We start from the raw sequence: 18006 nt of genomic DNA, 5'->3' as shown, positions 1-18006 counted from the left end.
TTGTTTTTTGTGTTTTAGACATGAAGTCCTTGCCCATGCCTATGTCCTGAATGATATTGCCTAGGTTTTCTTCTAGGGTTTTTATGGTTTTAGGTCTCACATTTAAGTCTCTCTTCCATCTTGAATTATTTTTTGTATAAGGTGTAAGGAAGGGATCCAGTTTTAGCTCTCTACTTATGGCTAGCCAGTTTTCCCAGCATCATTTATTAAATAGGGAATCCTTTCCCTATTTCTTGTTTTTGTCAGGTTTGTCAAAGATCAGATGGTTGTAGATGTGTGGTATTATTTCTGAGGGCTCTGTTCTGTTCCATTGGTCTGTATCTCTGTTTTTGTACCAGTACCATGCTGTTTTGGTTACTGTAGCCTTGTAGTATAGTTTGACGTTAGGTAGCGTGATGCCTCTAGCTTTGTTCTTTTGGCTTAGGACTGTCTTGGTGATGCATTAGCCATTACTTTCAATGGCAAAAATCACAATTACTTTTGCACCAACTGATTCTCCTATATGCCAAGTCAAGGGATATAGAACTTACCGATAGACTGGGCACTTTTATGGAGCATTTGGGAAAGTGCTGCTTTACTGGAAGCAAGTATGCAGGGTCTCTCCTGCTAGCATGTGCAAATGCTTGTGTCAGTGGCAGTATTATTTAGAAACTTATAAAAATAAAATCTTACTGTTTCTAATATTTGATAATTTGTCTCTCTGGATTCCTAGTTGAGAATAATTTGAGTAGTAATAGAGTTAACATTGCATATTACCAAGCTTTCATCCTAAAATCAACAAAAGATAATGGATCTGAATTTATGCTCTATTTAAGATGTAGGTGTAAAATAAAATAGTGGGGAGGAATCAGAGAATTTTTGCAAATTATTCCTAGCATGTGTCTACTCTGGAGGTGGGGACACTCTTTATAACAAAAGCAAAAGAATATAAGAAAGTGTTTCAGTGGTTCTTGATTGACAAAAACCATTCAACATGCAAATAGGTGGTATATGTTGATATCTTGGCCTGACTGGCTGCTAATTTCTGAACCAATCTGTTTGTGCATTTAAGTCATTTATTCTCTATTTCAAAAAGATTAAATCCGTTAAAGTCTTAAGATCTGTCTTCCATTATAATGGTGAAAGATTTTGACCAGATAAGGGAAAAGAAAACACAACAGCTTGATTTTGGGAACACAGATCTTCTCAGAGGGGACCACTTTACAAAGGAGATTGGACACCAAAGGCAGAAAACCTGAAGATTTTGAAGAAACAGAAGGATTATGGAAAGTTTTAAGGGTCCATTTGAAAATGGAGATTAAGAAATTATGGACAATAAAAATTATGGTGAAGATACATATGTATTGATCTGGAATGTTGCTCATGATGTGTCAGTAAGTGAAAAAACAAATTTAAAACTGTTATATTCTGTTGGAGAGTAAGGCAGGAGAGGTGGCAGCTTTAGATATAGTGGTCAGTGAAGCCCTCTTGGAAGAGGTGATACTCGAGCTAAGATGAAGGCTGCAGAGGACAGGCGCAGTGGCTCACACCTATAATCCCAGTGTTTCGAAAGGCCGAAGGGGGAGGATTGCTTGAGCCCAGAAGTTTGAGACCTGCCTGGGCAACAAAGTGAGACCCTTGTCTCTACAAAAAGTACAAAAATTAGCTGAGGGCGGTGGTGCATACCTGCAGCTCCACCTACTTGGGAGGTTGAGGTGGCAGGATCGCTTGAGTTGAAGAGATCGAGGCTGCAGTGAACTGCGATCACACCACTGCATTCCAGTCTGACAACAGGTAGGTTTTCCTTTAGATTTGTTTTGAGACAAGCTCAAAAAAAAGATTTTGAGGCCGGCCCCCAAAAAAAGACTACAGGAAAGGAACAACCCTGCAAAGATCTGAAATTAGAGCATTCCAGATAGAGAGAAAAGTTGGGGAAAAAAAAGACAAGAAAAGAAGTTGGGGGGTGGATTCTTATGTTTAAACCTGGAGTAGTTTCCTCCTGTTTCTTCCTGCAGTACTTGGTATTGTTATGTACCTATAGGAGAGATATATTCAATAAATGTTTGTTAGATTACCTAGGAGCCAATAAAAGCTTTGAGACAGTGAGGACTGTGATGACAATACTTAGTTAAAATAGGTACAATTTCCCTTCTCTCTATTTTTGACCACCTTTCTTCTACATAATAGGAAGAAACACAATTTAGATAAATTCCCATCTGTCTTTGTCATTTTTCATGTCAATACAGTATGAATAAAAGATTTTACTTTGTCTTCTAGAGTTATTGTAACATGCTTTTAGAACATATCTAAGTCAGATGCCTAGCTTGAAAGTATTTTTACATTCTAAAATGATATTTATGATTATGACCAAATGAAGTTGTTTACTATGTCAGAAGAGAGTAAAAAAATAACACATTGAGAAATCAATTTTAAAACTTAATCTTTTTTCTTTCTTTATAGGGCCTATTCCACTAGAAGCAAGATGGCTGAACTCAATACTCATGTGAATGTCAAGGAAAAGGTAAGATCAAGTTATATATTGGCTCACAGAAACTCCAAACTGGGTAATACAGTCCCTAGCTGGTAAAAACTCAGTTACAATGGAGAAAGGGAAAATAGTTTTGGGGGATATGTAGTAAGTTTGCCACACCAGTGAACTGTTGAGCAGAAAGAATCATAAGTAATGTTTACTGAAAGCATATTAAGCATATGACGCTCATTTTTTCATTTACTCTTGACCATAACCCCATAAAGAAGATACTGTTGTTATTTCCATTTTACAGAGGTGGAAGTTGAGAAACAGAGAAGTTAAGTAATTTGGCTAAGTTCACGTAGCTGGTAAACAGCAGAACTGGGATTTGAACCCAGGCGGTGTGCGGTTCCGCAGTTCATACTCTTCACCCCCATGCTGGGTTACATCTAAGAGCAAGGGTATTATATTATCTCTTCAGAAAGGGACTCAGAGAGACATCCAGTGTTAACACCTGGTGGTAATGCTGGGCAGCCTTTGACATTTCTTTCAACGCTGAGAGTTCATGACTCTGAAAATCCCCACTTCTCATGATTTGTTGGAGACTGATTCCACTTCAGAGCTCTTTCCAAGTCTATGCTGCGTCCTCCACTGAGGGTCAGAATCCCTCACCTGCCACATATGCTGCCTTGCACTGTTAGCTCTTAAGGATCATAAACCGTAGACCATGAAGATAAATTTGTCCAACCCATTTGTCTGACACCATAGGAACTATGGCCCTAGCACTGGTTTGCCAGTGGTTTGACAGGCATGTGGGAGAGCCTAGACAGGAGCCCAAGCCACCACAGTGCTGGTGCACCTTCCACAGCGTCACCCCACAGCCTTCTCTGGACTGTAAACCATGTGAGGGCAGGGGTTTGTTTTTCATCTCTTTGTATCCTCACCATACCAAAAATACAGAGTGAAGGATGAGAGAAGTGACATTTGTGAGCTCTTACTATTTTTTCTTTCACTTAGCAACGGGGTAATAGACCCAAACACCACTCTAGATGCCAGGGATATGGCGCTGAACATGTGGATGAAGTTCCTGCTTCCGTGGAGCTCATATTTTAGGGCAGGGAAGCAGAGAATAAACACAAGAATATCTAAATGAACACAATTGTTTCAGGCAGTGATAACGACTGTGGAGAAAACAGCAGGGTGGTGTGATGAAAGGGGAGGCAAGGGGAGGTGGCTGCTCTGTGTGGGGTGGTCAGGAAAGCCCTTTGGAGGAGGTGACATTTGATTGAGATAAAGATGGGGAAAGAAACAACCATACAAAGATCTGAGGACAGAGAATTCCGGACAGAGAGAAAAGCAAAGCAGATGCCTAAGGTGGATTAAGTTGAATGTGTTTGACAAGCCAAGTGGTCAGTGTGGTCCAAGTGTGGCAGACAAAGGTGATTGATGATGGGAGATGAAGTCAAAGAATACCGCTTAGAATGCCGGCTCTCTGTCCAGGTCCATGGATCTCCAAGGGATCGTGGTTACAATCCATGGGTCCATGAATGTAGATGAGAACAAATACATTTTTATCTTCACTAATATCTAAATGAAATTTACTAGTTCCTCCAGTCATGAATGTAGGCAAAGGAAAAAAAAAAACAAAGTAGGGCTGGGTGTGGTAGCTCACACCTGTAATCCCAGCACTTTGGGAGGCTGAGGTGGTTGGATCACCTGAAGTTGGGAGTTCAAGACAGCCTGACCAACCTGGAGAAACGCTGTCTCTACTAAAAATACAAAATTATCTGGGTGTGGTGCCAGGCACATGTAATCCCAGCTACTCAGGAGGCTGAGGCAGGGGAATCACTTATACCCTGGAGGCGGAGGTTACGGTGAGCCAAGATCACGCCACTGCACTCCAGACTGGGTAACAGAACAAGACTTCGTCTCAAAAAACAAACAAACAAACAAAAAACCCACAGTAGAGCAGCAGTGCCTGTGACTTTCACAATTAAAAATCACAGACATTTTCATATTCAATTACATTTGTTGCAGATATCCTGAAATGTTGTTTGTTCATCACTACTTCAAACTTACTGTAGTTATAGAACCCTGTTACTGTATGATGTTATTTGATGTGTTAATAGAGAAGTACATATATTACTGTAGCATGTTTGTTTTTATGAATATTCTAAGTATATTTCAATATAAGTAGTTGCTTTTGTAATCACATGCAGTTTATTTCATGAATTTTAAAATGTTGTTTTGAGAAAGACCCCAAAGTCTTCACCAGACTGCCAAAGGAGGTCCATGACCTGAAAGGTTTGGAACCTTGATACTGCCATGCAGGGCATTATTCAGAGAGCAGAAAGAAACTGCTGGAAGGTTTTAAGCTGGAGTATGACTTGATCTTACATTTTCTAAAAATCTCACCTGGCTCCATCAGTGACTGTGCTACATATTTTATAAATCTTCATATTAAATAACCTTTCTGTTTGATGAGGACACTGAGGCTTGAGGTCAGACTTGTCTTGGTCAAAGTCAAACTCTCAAGAAATGTGGAGGAACAAGGATTCAAACTTAGCTGTGTCTGGTTCTAAAGCCTGTACCCTTTCCACATATTACTGCTTCTCAGGGTTTTCCATCAAAATGCCCCCAAGACACAGAAGGACTGATGTGTTACCCCAAGTCTCTGGGCACATGGTCAAAACTAACTTCTGACAACATACAATTTCCTTGGAGTATTATTACGTGTTGTCTTAAAAATTGATGCAAATTTTTTAGCCATTGTATTTAATAATATATTCCACACATTATTTCAGTATAAAATCACTGTAACTTTGTGATACTTATTATGAAATATATATACCATTCCTAAAATCCTTGGTATCTTCAAAATGATAAGTGTCTTTTTGTATGCTAATGAGCTGATCTTTGGCTGAGGGCTCTTGGATATCGTCCAATGGGGGCTGGTTGCCCAGGGAACCAACCAGGTGATTAGAGGGTTGGAATTTTCCCTCCACCAAACTGGCAGGAGGGGAGAGGAGCTGAAGGTTAAATTGATCACTGGTGGCCAATGATGTAAGCAGTCATGCCTATGTAACGAAGCCTCCATAAAAACCCAAAAGGGCTGAGCTAAATACTTGGAGGTTTGGCGTGGTGAACCCAGAGAGGGCATGTTAGCTTTGAACCCCTTCCCACATACCTTGCCCTGTGCATCTCTTCTATCTCGTGTTCATCAGTAACTTTAATAATATCCTTTGTAATAAACCAGTAAATGTGTTCCCTAAGTTCTGTGAGCCACTCTAGCAAATTATAGACAGTCCCTGATTTATGGTGGTTTGACTTAAGATATTTTGATTTTATGATTCCAAAAGCCATAGGTACTCAGTACACTCCTGATATTTTTTACTGTTTTTTTCCTCAAAATATTTTTGTTCTGTGATTGGTTGAATCCACAGATATGGAGCCTGTGGACATGGAGGGCCAACTGTACTTGTGCTGGAATCTGAAGTGGGGGGTGGTCTTGTGGAACTGAGCTCTCAATCTGTGGAATCTGATGCTATCTCCAGGTGGACAGTGTCAGAATTAACACTGGGAGAACTAAGTGGGAGAACACCCAGCTGATGTCTGCTGAAGAATCCACTGCTGAAGGATTGCTTGGTGGAGAGAAGTCCCCCACACATATGGGTTACCAGAGGTCCCCAGAAGTATTCTGCATTGTGAGAGTGTAGTAGGAGAAGCTGAGTTTGTTTTTTCCTGTATCTTTACAAACTTATTGGCCATTGAGTAAAAAATAGCAGCAAGATGTCCCTTTTATATCATGGCTTCTTCATATAATGTCTGAACTTACAGTCATATATTCAAGTGAGAATATGTATTCCCCAATTTGAGAAGCTGGGTTGGGCGCCATGATGCTGACCAAGGATCGGCAGCCCCTCTGCTAATATCTGCCGAGATGGAACAGCTCCTAGAGTTGGACCATGGAAAGGAAAAGCACTTTAAAGAATCAGACTCATAGCAACTGATCCCTGCAAAGCATGGCTGGTGGACAGACCAATATGGTAGGCTCAGCAGCCAACATTAGAGTGTTAGAGTGTCTTATTCAAAACAGAGGTGGCATCATGCCAATGAGGGAAAATAGGCTGATCTGTCAGCGCACAGATCATGGAGGTTCAGTGTGAATGCTCCATGCATAGGCTTACGAGCCACAGTCATTCCACTCCTCATGAGCGGTGTCATATGTCCACGTGACAGTTAACAGTAGTGTTTTCCCACTGCATTTCCATAACTTATCAAAGTGTTGGCACTATTTTGAAAGAGGGTGATGAAAATGGAAGTAGTGCTTCTGTAACTTATTTAGTGAATTCCATCTTCCCATGTCAAAAGGTTAATCGATTTCTCAACTCAGTAAAATAAACCATAATAAACAACTGAAAATTCTGATCGTTTATAATTTTACATTGATTTATTGTAGTATACTTACTGTCTTTAGTTATTAGCTTTCATGGCCTTTTTATGATTAGTTTGTTTCTCAGTCTGTCACACAGAGCAATGACATTTTAATTATGAAAATTAAGAATAATAACAACTGTTATGTCTTAGAGTACAAGATTGTAGAGATCAGATAAAACATCTATGTAGTGCCGTTGATGCAGTATCTAGTCAAGCACTGTGAGAAATTAATTACTTCATAAGAAGTATTGGAATCAAATGAGTTCATCAGTTGTCTCTAGTGGGTCCTCTATTGGATGAATTCGAGTAGGTGCTTTGGTGAGGAAATGATTCCTGCCTTCATGCAGCTTTTAGTCCAAAGGAGCAGGTGGCTAATAATTTCAGGTTTAATATTGAAGACAACTGAAACTTAAAATTGACAATCTTTCAACTGTTTCATTTTAAAATATCTCTATCTTGTTGGATTATAGCGATAAGTAATTAAATTGAAAATATGGTTGCAATCAGAGTCTGGTCTCTTGAGCATTACATACATCCCCTGCATGAGTGGACCCCGTCCACCTTTTATACCTTTATCCACTGCCACATCTCCATGCATCTCTCAGTCGCCACCCTGACCTTAAATATGTCTGCCTCCTTTGCAAAGGCTGTTTCCTCTGTCTGGGATGTCCTCCTTAGGGACTCAACTCTCTCCTTTCTCCTGCCCTGCCTGAATGATTCACCCTTCTTCTGTCATTCACCTTGTACTTCTGTGGGGTTCTCTGCATTCTCCACTGCAGCTGTTGTTCCAGGGAGTGTAATTGTCGGCTGTGGCTCCATTTCACCATGTGAGACTGTGTGCTTCTTGGAGGCGGTGAATGGTTCTTACTATTACTTATTCTTGGGTTTGATACATAGTTGACCCCCCAGATAGAGTTAGATAAATGAATGAATAATGAATGAATGAACACGCCTGCTTGAATTGTTAAATTCTTTAGAGACTTCATTTCCCATTTACGATGTTTTGCAAAATCTCAAGTCTTCTTGAAAAATGAAATGTAGGTTAATGGAAATGTCATCTCATTTTAGTACTCTTTTTGCTGTTAAATAAAGCATGTTTTAAATTTCTTCTAGAAACAGAAACTTGGGTTACTTATGTTGACTACCTGTGGTTCTTCAGAAAAGTTGTATGTTTACATAATCATACAGGTGGTCTCAGGTAGGCTTCACAATACCAAATGAGGTCCTTTGCTAAGTAACATCAAGGTCATATCCTGCTGCACGAAATAAAAAAGTAAAGAGAGAAAAAATTTCCCCAAGTGTCACTTTGTGAAGGTGAGGTATCAGAACAAAATCTTTGGGCTAATCTGATCTTATATATAGGTTTTATATATATAAGGTTTTATATATATAGGGCTTATTCATTTTTAATAGCTTCTTTTCCAAATAATGTATTTTTACAGAAATTGAACACTAGAAATTTATAGATGATTTCAGTGTAGGACTTAATAGTCACCATTAGATTACTTCTGTGTAAAATATGTGGGTACCAAGGTAAATTAGATTTACAAATGTTTAAATGTAATTTTAATTGAATAAGAAAGGATTATTAGAACTAGTATAGACAAAATAGAAATTTTAGTCAGCTATTTTTAATGCATTCTCATAAATCAGTTTAAATAGAATACAATTCAGCAGTAAAACTTGATGATAGAAAGTAAAGAAGTTCCTTGTGAATGGGGTCAATAATTGCAAAGTGTCCAATTATGCACTGATAACTAATTCCAATGAGTGGTCCCTAAGCCACACTGGAAGACGCAGTACACTTGGGAGGTGACATCCAACAAGGTAAGGCTGTGGAAAGAGTGTGGAGTTTGGAGACAGAAGTCAGAGATTATTAGTTGAGCATCCTGAAATAAGCCACTTAACTTTTCTGGGCCTCAATTTCCTAATCTGTAAATTGGACATGATAATAAAATCTGCCTCACAAAGTCATCAAGTACAATAATAAATGTAGAGCTGCTTTATGAGCTCTTAACAATATAAACTAGAAAGAATCTGGGGGAGCTTATCTGTTTATTTCACAATTAGAAAATGGAAAAGGAGCTCTAGTTAATTAACATTTTTGTTTGAGGCCAGGCACGGTGGCTCACACCTGCACTTTGGGAGGCCGAGGCAGGCGGATCACCTGAGGTCAGGAGATCGAGACTAGCCTGGCCAACATGGCGAAACCCTGTCTCTACTAAAAATACAAAAATTAGCTGGGCGTAGTGGCGGGCACCTGTAATCCCAATTCCTCAGGAGGCTGAGGCAGGAGAATCACTTGAACCCAGGGGGCAGAGGTTACAGTGAGCCGAGAGCATGCCACTTCACTCCAGCCTGGGCGACAGAGTGACACTCAGTCTTAAAAAAAAAAAAAAGTTTGAAACTCAAAATGTAAATTCCCATAGAACCAAGATTAGAAAGAAAAAGTAAAAAGACCAAATAAGAAAAAGAACATAAAAGTGGACTTGACTTTTTCAAACTGTTATAGCTATTGCTGAGCCTACAAAAAGTAAGCGAGACTAGACAATATGATGATAAGGAAATGGGGAACAGCTCAGACTATAATGCCATTGCTGAGCTGCACCACTCACTGGCAATAGCTTTTAGAGCTGTTATAGAGTTAAATTGGTTTATAAACAATAATTGTATAGAATCATTAAAATAAAAAAGGAGGAATAGGAAAAAGGAGAAAAGTCTCTTGTCCAGAGAGGTGACATATTCAATATCTCTGCAGATAATGGAGATAGAAAGTGTTCATGTCTGTGTGTCCTGGTGTCTGTCCCCAACAGATGAGCAGATTTTTAAAATTATTTTTGAATCAATATATACTATTTTATTATTTTTTTCTTGTAACTCTCTTGATTTGCATTTTACAAAGTAGTGAAGTATAGTTCAAATCTTTATATGGGGTGGAGTGTGGTCAGAAAAATCCAAGCATTTGGTACAGAAGAAACCCATCGTTATGCACCTTTTAAACATTAACTCCATTTAATAGATAACTCGCTTCGTGGGATTTGAGACAAGTTTTAATGCTAAGGAGTTGTTTTGAAAGTGCAAACCATGCAAGCTTTTGGGAAAATTTTGCAGGAGTGTTGAAGTCAATTTAGTCCAACCCTTGGATTCAAACAAGAACACAAGCCACACAGCTTTCAGATTTCACCATGGAACAGGTTCTTGTCATCATTTTCTCATAGGAAAGGGTCATTAAATTTCCCGTTCACAGAAAGGAGAAACATTGACAATAGTTGTTGCCTAATGCTTAGGTACAGAACTGCTGTTACTGTTGCTTGGCAACTAGAAGAGATTAGACAAGGAGTCTAAAGGAACTGAATGAATAAATGGAAATGTCAGCATCAGTTTCAGGGGATAAGAAGAAATTTACTATTGTAGGATTAGCATCGCATTGCTTTTTCCAGGCTACATGATTGGAATTCACAGTGTTTCTCTCCTGCTTCTCCTGCCTCCCCACCCCCACTCCTTCCAGTCTTTCCTGGTAGCCCCTGTGCACTGCGGCTGAGAGGTATATATAAGATAGATGATTAATGCTAAAGAATACAAGAGCATGTCAAAAATGAAACCCTTTGGCAGCAGGAAACAGTAACTCTGTTCACAATCCCTTGGGATTTATAGGTACTTTACCAACATTCTAGTTATTTCTCTCCATGATCCTTTGTATTAAATTATTCAGTTTTTACAGAGAAGAAAATGACAATGTTGGAATGTTGTAACAATAGTTCCTTCTCTCCTAACCTTGCACACTGGAAATCTGTTCAGATAGATTAGACAGACAGGTAGACAGACAGATAGATGCATAGACTCAGACCTTAAAATTGTTATTGCTTGTATTATTATTAAAACCACATTTTCCCTGTAAGTCATTGCTCCTTAACTTGATTATAAGCTCCTGATGGACTTTTGATTTATTTGTGTACTTAATAGCTCCTATAATAATAATATCATAGACTTTGTGCCCCCCAAATATTGGCTAATTAATTAATGTTAACTAATTTAGCCACTATTGTCTAATGGTAATTCTCAATTTATGGGGAGGAAGAAGGAAGTGGGACATACTTCCTGGGTCTAGGGCAAGTATTAAAATGTCAGTGGGGGAAAAAATAGGTATAATTAGAAAAAAAACTCCACATACTCGTTTTCTTTTGAGTCCTCCAAGAGACAGATGCCAAGGTAAGATGGGATTAGAAGAGATGGCGAAGAGGGTTGGCAGCCAGAGCAGGCAGGGAGAGGCTGTAGACTTCCATACAAATCTGATAGCTTGAAAGAAGAGAGAGAAGAAAGGAAAATCGAGCAGAGAACGTCTCAAACTTACAATGCAGTACTGAATTTCGGCAAGCTGATGAGGAGTGTTTAGGCCAACGTTGCCCACTGGAGGAATGTTCAGAAATGAGCTTTCACTAGTCCCCAGCCTCCTGAGCTGTTAACTAGCAGCCTCCTGGGGGCAGTGTGGCTGGGGTGTAAATGCACTGGGGGACCCAGAGGAAGTGGCAGAGGCTGTCAGTCAACTGTGTTGATTTCTGTAGCTGCCACAATGTCTCAGAGTGTAACACTATATATATATATATATATATATTACAAATATATATATATTTTAAAAGGAAATTGGAATACCTATTTTGGAATTCAATTACATGAGAAAAGCTTGACATTTTTATGTTTATTGAAAAGAATAAATTAAAAGTTTGAGAACCATCATTCTAAAGTAATTAGTAAATTAAAATGCAAACTCTAGAATTTCCCATCCTTTAGCAAACCAAGTCTACTGCCACTAGTATGGGGAGCCTTCTCAACTTCTAGGGTGAACAGTGATTCAGTAATCTTATTGTCCATTAAAAATATACTTTGTATCAAACCACATGTAAAGTAACAAAGGAACATCATTATACTGAATGAAAACCTGTGTCCTTTGTGTACAATGTGTATACATTGTATTTATTCTCTTGGCTTCAATGTTTTAATCTGCTAAACGATGGGAGTTCACCTAGATGAACTCCAAAATCCTTGGCAGCTCTATCATTGGATGAACCTGTGGTCTTTCCCACCTCCTACGCACTGGCACTGTGAAAGACCAAAAGGGAGACTGTGCTACAGATCAGAGAACATGGGCACCAACCTGAGTCCTGATACAAACTGGTTGCCTCAGGTTGAACTTAGCACATAACCTCTCAGTATGTCAGTTTCTTATAAAATGAAGGAACCTGATTGAACCATCTTAAAAGTCCATGTATGGTTCACTGGCATAACATTTCTGATGCCCTCTTGTCTTAGGAATGCTTTGGAACTCTGCTTCTCAATTCTTGAAGGTAATTATCAAAAATATATTGAAATGATGATTTAGGATCAGTTATATAACTTGATGTTTTTCTTTCTTTTTAAAAATACTATGCTAAGCACATTTAACATGAAATTTACCCTCTTACTGTGTTTTTAAATGCCAGTACAGTATATTGTTAGCCATAAGCACAGTGCCTCTAGAACTTACTCATCTTGCATAACTGAAATCTTATACCCATTGAACAGCAATACTCCATTTCCTCCTCCTTCCAGGCCCTGGAAACCACCATCCTAGTCCCTGCTTCTATGAGTTTGACTATTTTACATGCTTCATATGAAGGGAGTCATGCAGTATTTGTCCTGTGCCAGGCTGATTCCACTTAGCATAGTATCCTCAAGATTCATCAGTGTTGTTGCACATTGCAGGGTTTCCTTTTGTAAGGCTAGATAATATTCCACTGTGTATATATACCACATTTTCTTTATCCACTCATCTTCCAATGGACAATTGTGGTTTTTAAATTTTTTAGGGGCTCAAATTGTAATTTTAGGAATTTGGCAAATGCTGACTGGTTTTAATTCTTTTTTACTGCCTTTAGAGGAAAAGCAAACAAATAAACTCATAAAATCATTGGGAAAACAAGATCTGGCCAATCAGATGATAATTTTGACTGGTATTCAAATCATCATGCTCTTTTTTAATTGATCAAACCTGTTAAAATAAAAAATGTAGGTGAACAAATAAACTCCCCTCAAAGAGACAGAGTGTGTGCTTCTAGTTTCCATGGTGTTTAAATCATCAGCTTCCTCCACACCACAGTGAAGAAATATCCAAGGTTAATATAATTTAGAGATTAACCCAACTCCCTTATTCTGGTATTGACTGAAAGGTAATTAACTCCTTTATTCTGGTATTGATTAAAGGGTAATAGTGACTTATGCCTTTATGGTACTCTTTATCTGAAAAGTTCTGTGAATCAGCAGGAAAAAAAAATCCCTCAGAGAGAGTAAATGTCAATAATTACCATTTCCCCCCCGACCCCTGCCCCCAGGTGGAGACTTTAAATTGCAAAGAAAATGAGAAGAAAGATTTTACTGAATATGCTAAGTTAGAAGCAGAAGATTAAAGTGTCTTAGTTTCTACTCTGATTAAAATACCAGAAACAAAATGCCTTGAATGAAGATAACATTTTTTTGTCCTCAGTAATAAATTCAAATACAGAATTCATGAGCGATAGTGGCCAGAGTATTTACCTAAGTCCTAATACCGTGTAGGTATAACCAGCTGGCTGAAAACAGACTTCCAGTGGACTCAAGGACTCAGTGTACCCTAAAATTGCGTGCAAGTCTAACTGGTAGTTCTGGGAAAATATGAGAAGAACCAAGAACCATTATAGAAAACATGTAGGTATATACTGAATATATGCTAGCTAAATGGGTAAAATGAGATATGTATTAAGCTTATTGCTTGTTTAAATGTAGGTCAAAGAGACTGTTGCTAACAATGATTTGATAGTTATATGTATATATTTAAACTTCCCAGTGTCAGATTAAAAATCAAAATTCTGATATAAAAAGTTGATCATGGACTAAATTTAAAGATTTAAGAACTTTAGTTCATTTTAATTTTACTTTTTTGTGTGTGGGAGACTGAAATTTTATTATTACTCAAATCAGTCTCCAATTTTACTATTTCTTTAGATAGGAGAGAAGTCCATTTGAATATCTCTTACTCTATAAGTTATCAGCTCATTTCTAGGAATTAAAGAAGTTGTATCTAACATAAACTATTGGTTTTCATTTAGTATTATTATAACTGTTAAATAAATTTGCTTTTATTCCAAATGTTCAGTGACCGGACAAAGTACAGATGAAGAATTGGTAAAAAGAAATCTGGGTTGTTGATTTCATTAACTTTAACTATTCGAAGCCAACCATGTTTTTCAAAGAGACAACAATAGTATCTTCCTGCATTAAAAGATGGAGCCTGCCTCTCCCCTTAAAACTGGGCAGACTTTTGTAGCTGGTTGACCAGTATAGTAGGAAGGAAAAGACTTTCCCAAAGCCAGGTGATTCTGCTACTTCTTCACCAGGTGGGATATTGCAGTGGCTCTCTGGTCTGCCATGTAAACAGTCTGACTGTTGCACCATGCTTCAAGGAAGCCCAGACTAGCCCATCAACACAGACCACTTGGAGAAACCTTCAGACTGCACAGAGAGAGAGGCTCAGACACACCCCATCTGTACCAGCATCCCTCTCCCCCACCATCCGTCTCCATGAGAGACCCCGTGGCAGACTACTCTGCCAAATTCCTCCCTAATTCCTAAGCCACAGAAATAGTGAAAAATAGATTGTTGTTCTGAGCCACAAAATTTTGGACACTTGTTATGCAACAGTGGATACCTGGGATACCCTCTTACAGAAAGAGAGTGCCCCCTTGAAGAGTTTTGCTTTACAGAAAGTAAAACTGTTCTAAACTAGAACTGCTATTTTTGAAATTATAATAATACATAAATAATGGAGAGGTGTGGGTGTGTAGTTAGTACACTCAGGTAAATGAGTTGACAGGTGAGCAGTTATACCTAAAAAGAGATCTGTCCTGTGCCACCTTCTCTCCTTTGTCTCATCCAGTGTCCCTTACCTATCTATGACTTTCATGATTTCTCACTCACGGTTCTCAATTCTGGATGGATATTAGAGTCCCTGGGAAAACTTTTTTTTAAAAGGAGTGCCAAGTCCCAGATTTGATAATCTGGAGTGGGGCTCAGGTGTAGCTATATTTTGAAAAATTACCAAGTAATTTCAGTTTGCAGCCAGGGTTGAGACTCACTTTGATGCTGATGGTGCCAAAATCTCTATCCCTGGCTCAGTTCTTTTCTGGAGCTCCAGATTTACAGATTCAGCTGCCTGTTAGATATCTGGACACAGATGTCTCACAGACTCCTGAAAGAGTAAAGGTACCACCACTGGTCAATTCTCAGGAAATGATCCCACCAGCCGCATAGACAGTCGAACCAGAAACCAAGGAGTCACCCATGTTCCTTCATTTTCCCCATTCCCTGCATCTAGTTAATCGCAAATCAATTGCTTCCTCCCAAGAAATTTGTGAGTCTTTTTCTACACTGCCCCATCTTGGTCCATTTTCTCTCCCCTGGACACCGTTGGAATCCTAACAGGCATCCATTTGATCTCCTCCAACACACTCACAAAGAAACTGGAATGACCTTTAATATGCAAGTGTCATGTTCCTCTCCTGAGTAAAGCCCTTCAATGGCTTGCCCTTAGAATAAACCTCAAAATTATAATAAGGCTTCCAGGGCCTTGCCCACTTTTGCCTTGTGCCTTTCTTCTCCAGTGTCACCCACAGTCCCCCTCCTTTTCATACTTAATGCTCCAGCAATCTTTGACCTTCATTCCTTTGAGCATGCTCTTCCAGTCACTCAATCCTATCTGTTCATAGACGTTGTACCTCTTCCTGGAATGCTCCACCTTCCCTCCCATTCCCCTTGCCTAACTATAGTGCTACTAACCCATCGTTCTTGGTTTAAGCTAACTTCAGTCCTTGGAGGGGGCTTCCCTTACTCTCTAGACTAGGACAGGTCCCCTGTTATAGATGCCAGAGCATCCTCACTGCTTCTTCTATAGCATTCATCAAACATTTGCCTTCCTAGACTATAAACCCCAGTACGTCTGTCACTGCTGCAGTCCAGCTTCTGAGTCTGTGCATTGTGACTGACTGAAGAAATGAATGAACAAGTATTAAAAGATTAATTTCAACTTTGAGGGAAGTTTTTATGATAATACTCTGGCCTCTATACTTGGCCATGGCCTATACAAAATTCAGATAAACAAATCTAAGATACAGAGGATGTTGACTAATTTTTAAAATGATACAAAATTGGAAGGAATGGCTGAAACATTCCTGTTTATGGTGGGACAAAATTCAAGGTTCCAAAACATAACAGCTGGCTGGAGTGATGAGTCAGAACTTGCATACTGAAATTTAAGAAAGATGAATATAAAATCCTACCTTTGTGTTCTAGTCATAGCACAAGGCCAGGGGACACTTGTCTCAAACTCAATGGAAGGAGAGTTAGTAGCAAGTAACCTGCATTTGACCTAGTGATTAATTAATGTGGCTCCTAAAATTGCGGATGTCACCGTAGACTCCTTTAATGGATAAACGGGGTCCAACCAAGGTAGGTGCAGGTCTCACAGTCCTCTGCTCTAATCCAACCATTTCTGGAGCAATGTACTTCTCTTACAGCACCATATTTTAACAGGATATGCTTAGAAGAGCTTGATCAGATAGTAAAAACTTGGGAAGCACAGCTTATGAAAAATTGCAAAAGAGCATGTTTACTCTATAAAGATGGAATTGTGGAGAACACTTTAGTTCTTTTTAAAAAGCAAAGGGCTGGACTGCAGAAAAGGGGTTATACTTACACACCAGCAGGCAGGACTGGGACCACAGACTGGCAATGTCTAACATCCCTTCTTTGAGCATGTCCTTATCATCAACCTCTCTCGTCATCTAACTGTCTTTAACATCTGTTCTTTCTCATCCCTTAGCCTCTCTCTAGTTTTCCAATTCATCCCCCCCACTTTATAGACCACAGATGCCTTCATCAGCCACCTTAGTGATACGCAGCCCCTGTGTTTCAGAGCCCTAAAATCTACCCCTACATTTCTTACAGTTTGTAACCATGGATCGTTCCTTTGCTCCTGCTTCTGGCTTGTTGAGAATTGTTGGGGAAACCATGCCGATCGGCACCGTAACAGATCTGTGCAGTCCAGCACCGTGGACCCACAGGCCTGCTCAGCAGTCCATCGTTCATCAAGGTCGTTTCCTATCTCATTCCCATAAGGGCAGCTCTAAACCTTTCTCCACTTTTTAAGCCCCAAAGCGAATTCTAAAACTCTTACACAGAGGAATGGTTTCCATAAATTTTCCCCTTCACAATCTGAAATTTTTATTATGTCTTCACTCTCCCTTCTTCTCCTTTTCTCCTTTCTCTGAATTCTTAGAAAAACAGAAGAACCTGCCTTCCATTCCACATGGGTTTTGATGATGTTTCTCGTATTTCCGGTGGAAACTCATTTCATAATTTATCTCCTCTCTTCCCCTCTTCTAATTCTTTCTCACTGCCATCTCCTTCCCTCCATCAGTGAACATGCTCACGCAGTTTGGGGAGATTAATTGTGCAATGACCATTTTAAGATGGATTGGAGAGAGGAGAAACTAAGCCAGAGAATCCCATTAGGAGGCCTTTTCCAGAGTCCAAGTGAAAGACAGGGGAGCCTGTCCAGGTTAATGAAAGAAAGAATAGAGAGCAGGTAAGATTCTGAGAGGACGTTGTTACCAGAATGATGTGCTAGTTGTTTATGACTTTGCCTTATTTTCCTTACTCTTTTGTCAGCTCGTTGGATGCAAAGATTGTGTCAGATTCATTTCACTTTCCCTCACAAAATGTGGCTTGAATGAGTGAATGGCTACAATTCCCCCAAACCTTTGTGGAGAGGGTTGCCATCTGGAAGGTATATTTTTTTAAGAGGTGATAGTTGGTGGGATAGGGAAAGACATCTTCTTATAAGGAGGGAGGAAGAGAAGAGTAGGCCTTTGTTTCTCAAAGTGTGGTCCATTGCATTCATTTCTGGTTGCTGCTGTAACAAACTGCCACAACTTCAGCAGCTTAAAACAACACACATTGGGCCGGGCGTGGTGTCTCAAGCCTGTAATCCCAGCACTTTGGGAGGCCGAGACGGGCGGATCACGAGGTCAGGAGATCGAGACCATCCTGGCTAA

At 39.4% G+C, this 18006-nt stretch overlaps 1 protein-coding gene across 5 annotated transcripts in view; it reads left to right on the top strand.

Annotated features, from left to right (window-relative positions):
* The window catches only part of SPATS2L (spermatogenesis associated, serine-rich 2-like), a 172750-nt gene that overhangs the window by 79516 nt on the left and 75228 nt on the right, over nucleotides 1–18006 (top strand). For 4 of the 5 annotated variants that reach the window (XM_011949962.1, XM_011949961.1, XM_011949960.1 and 1 more), the window contains one exon: nucleotides 2440–2500. The exons of the other annotated variant lie outside the window; for it this stretch is intronic. In XM_011949962.1, the coding sequence (XP_011805352.1) occupies nucleotides 2462–2500 (39 nt within the window). In that variant the 5' untranslated portion in view covers nucleotides 2440–2461. The remainder of the gene's footprint in view (nucleotides 1–2439; nucleotides 2501–18006) is intronic. 5 annotated transcript variants of the gene reach the window in all.

This window comes from Colobus angolensis, unplaced genomic scaffold (genome assembly GCF_000951035.1).
Source record: "Colobus angolensis palliatus isolate OR3802 unplaced genomic scaffold, Cang.pa_1.0 Scaffold30, whole genome shotgun sequence".
Taxonomy (NCBI): domain Eukaryota; kingdom Metazoa; phylum Chordata; class Mammalia; order Primates; family Cercopithecidae; genus Colobus; species Colobus angolensis.
This window is presented reverse-complemented; position numbering and strand designations above follow the sequence as displayed.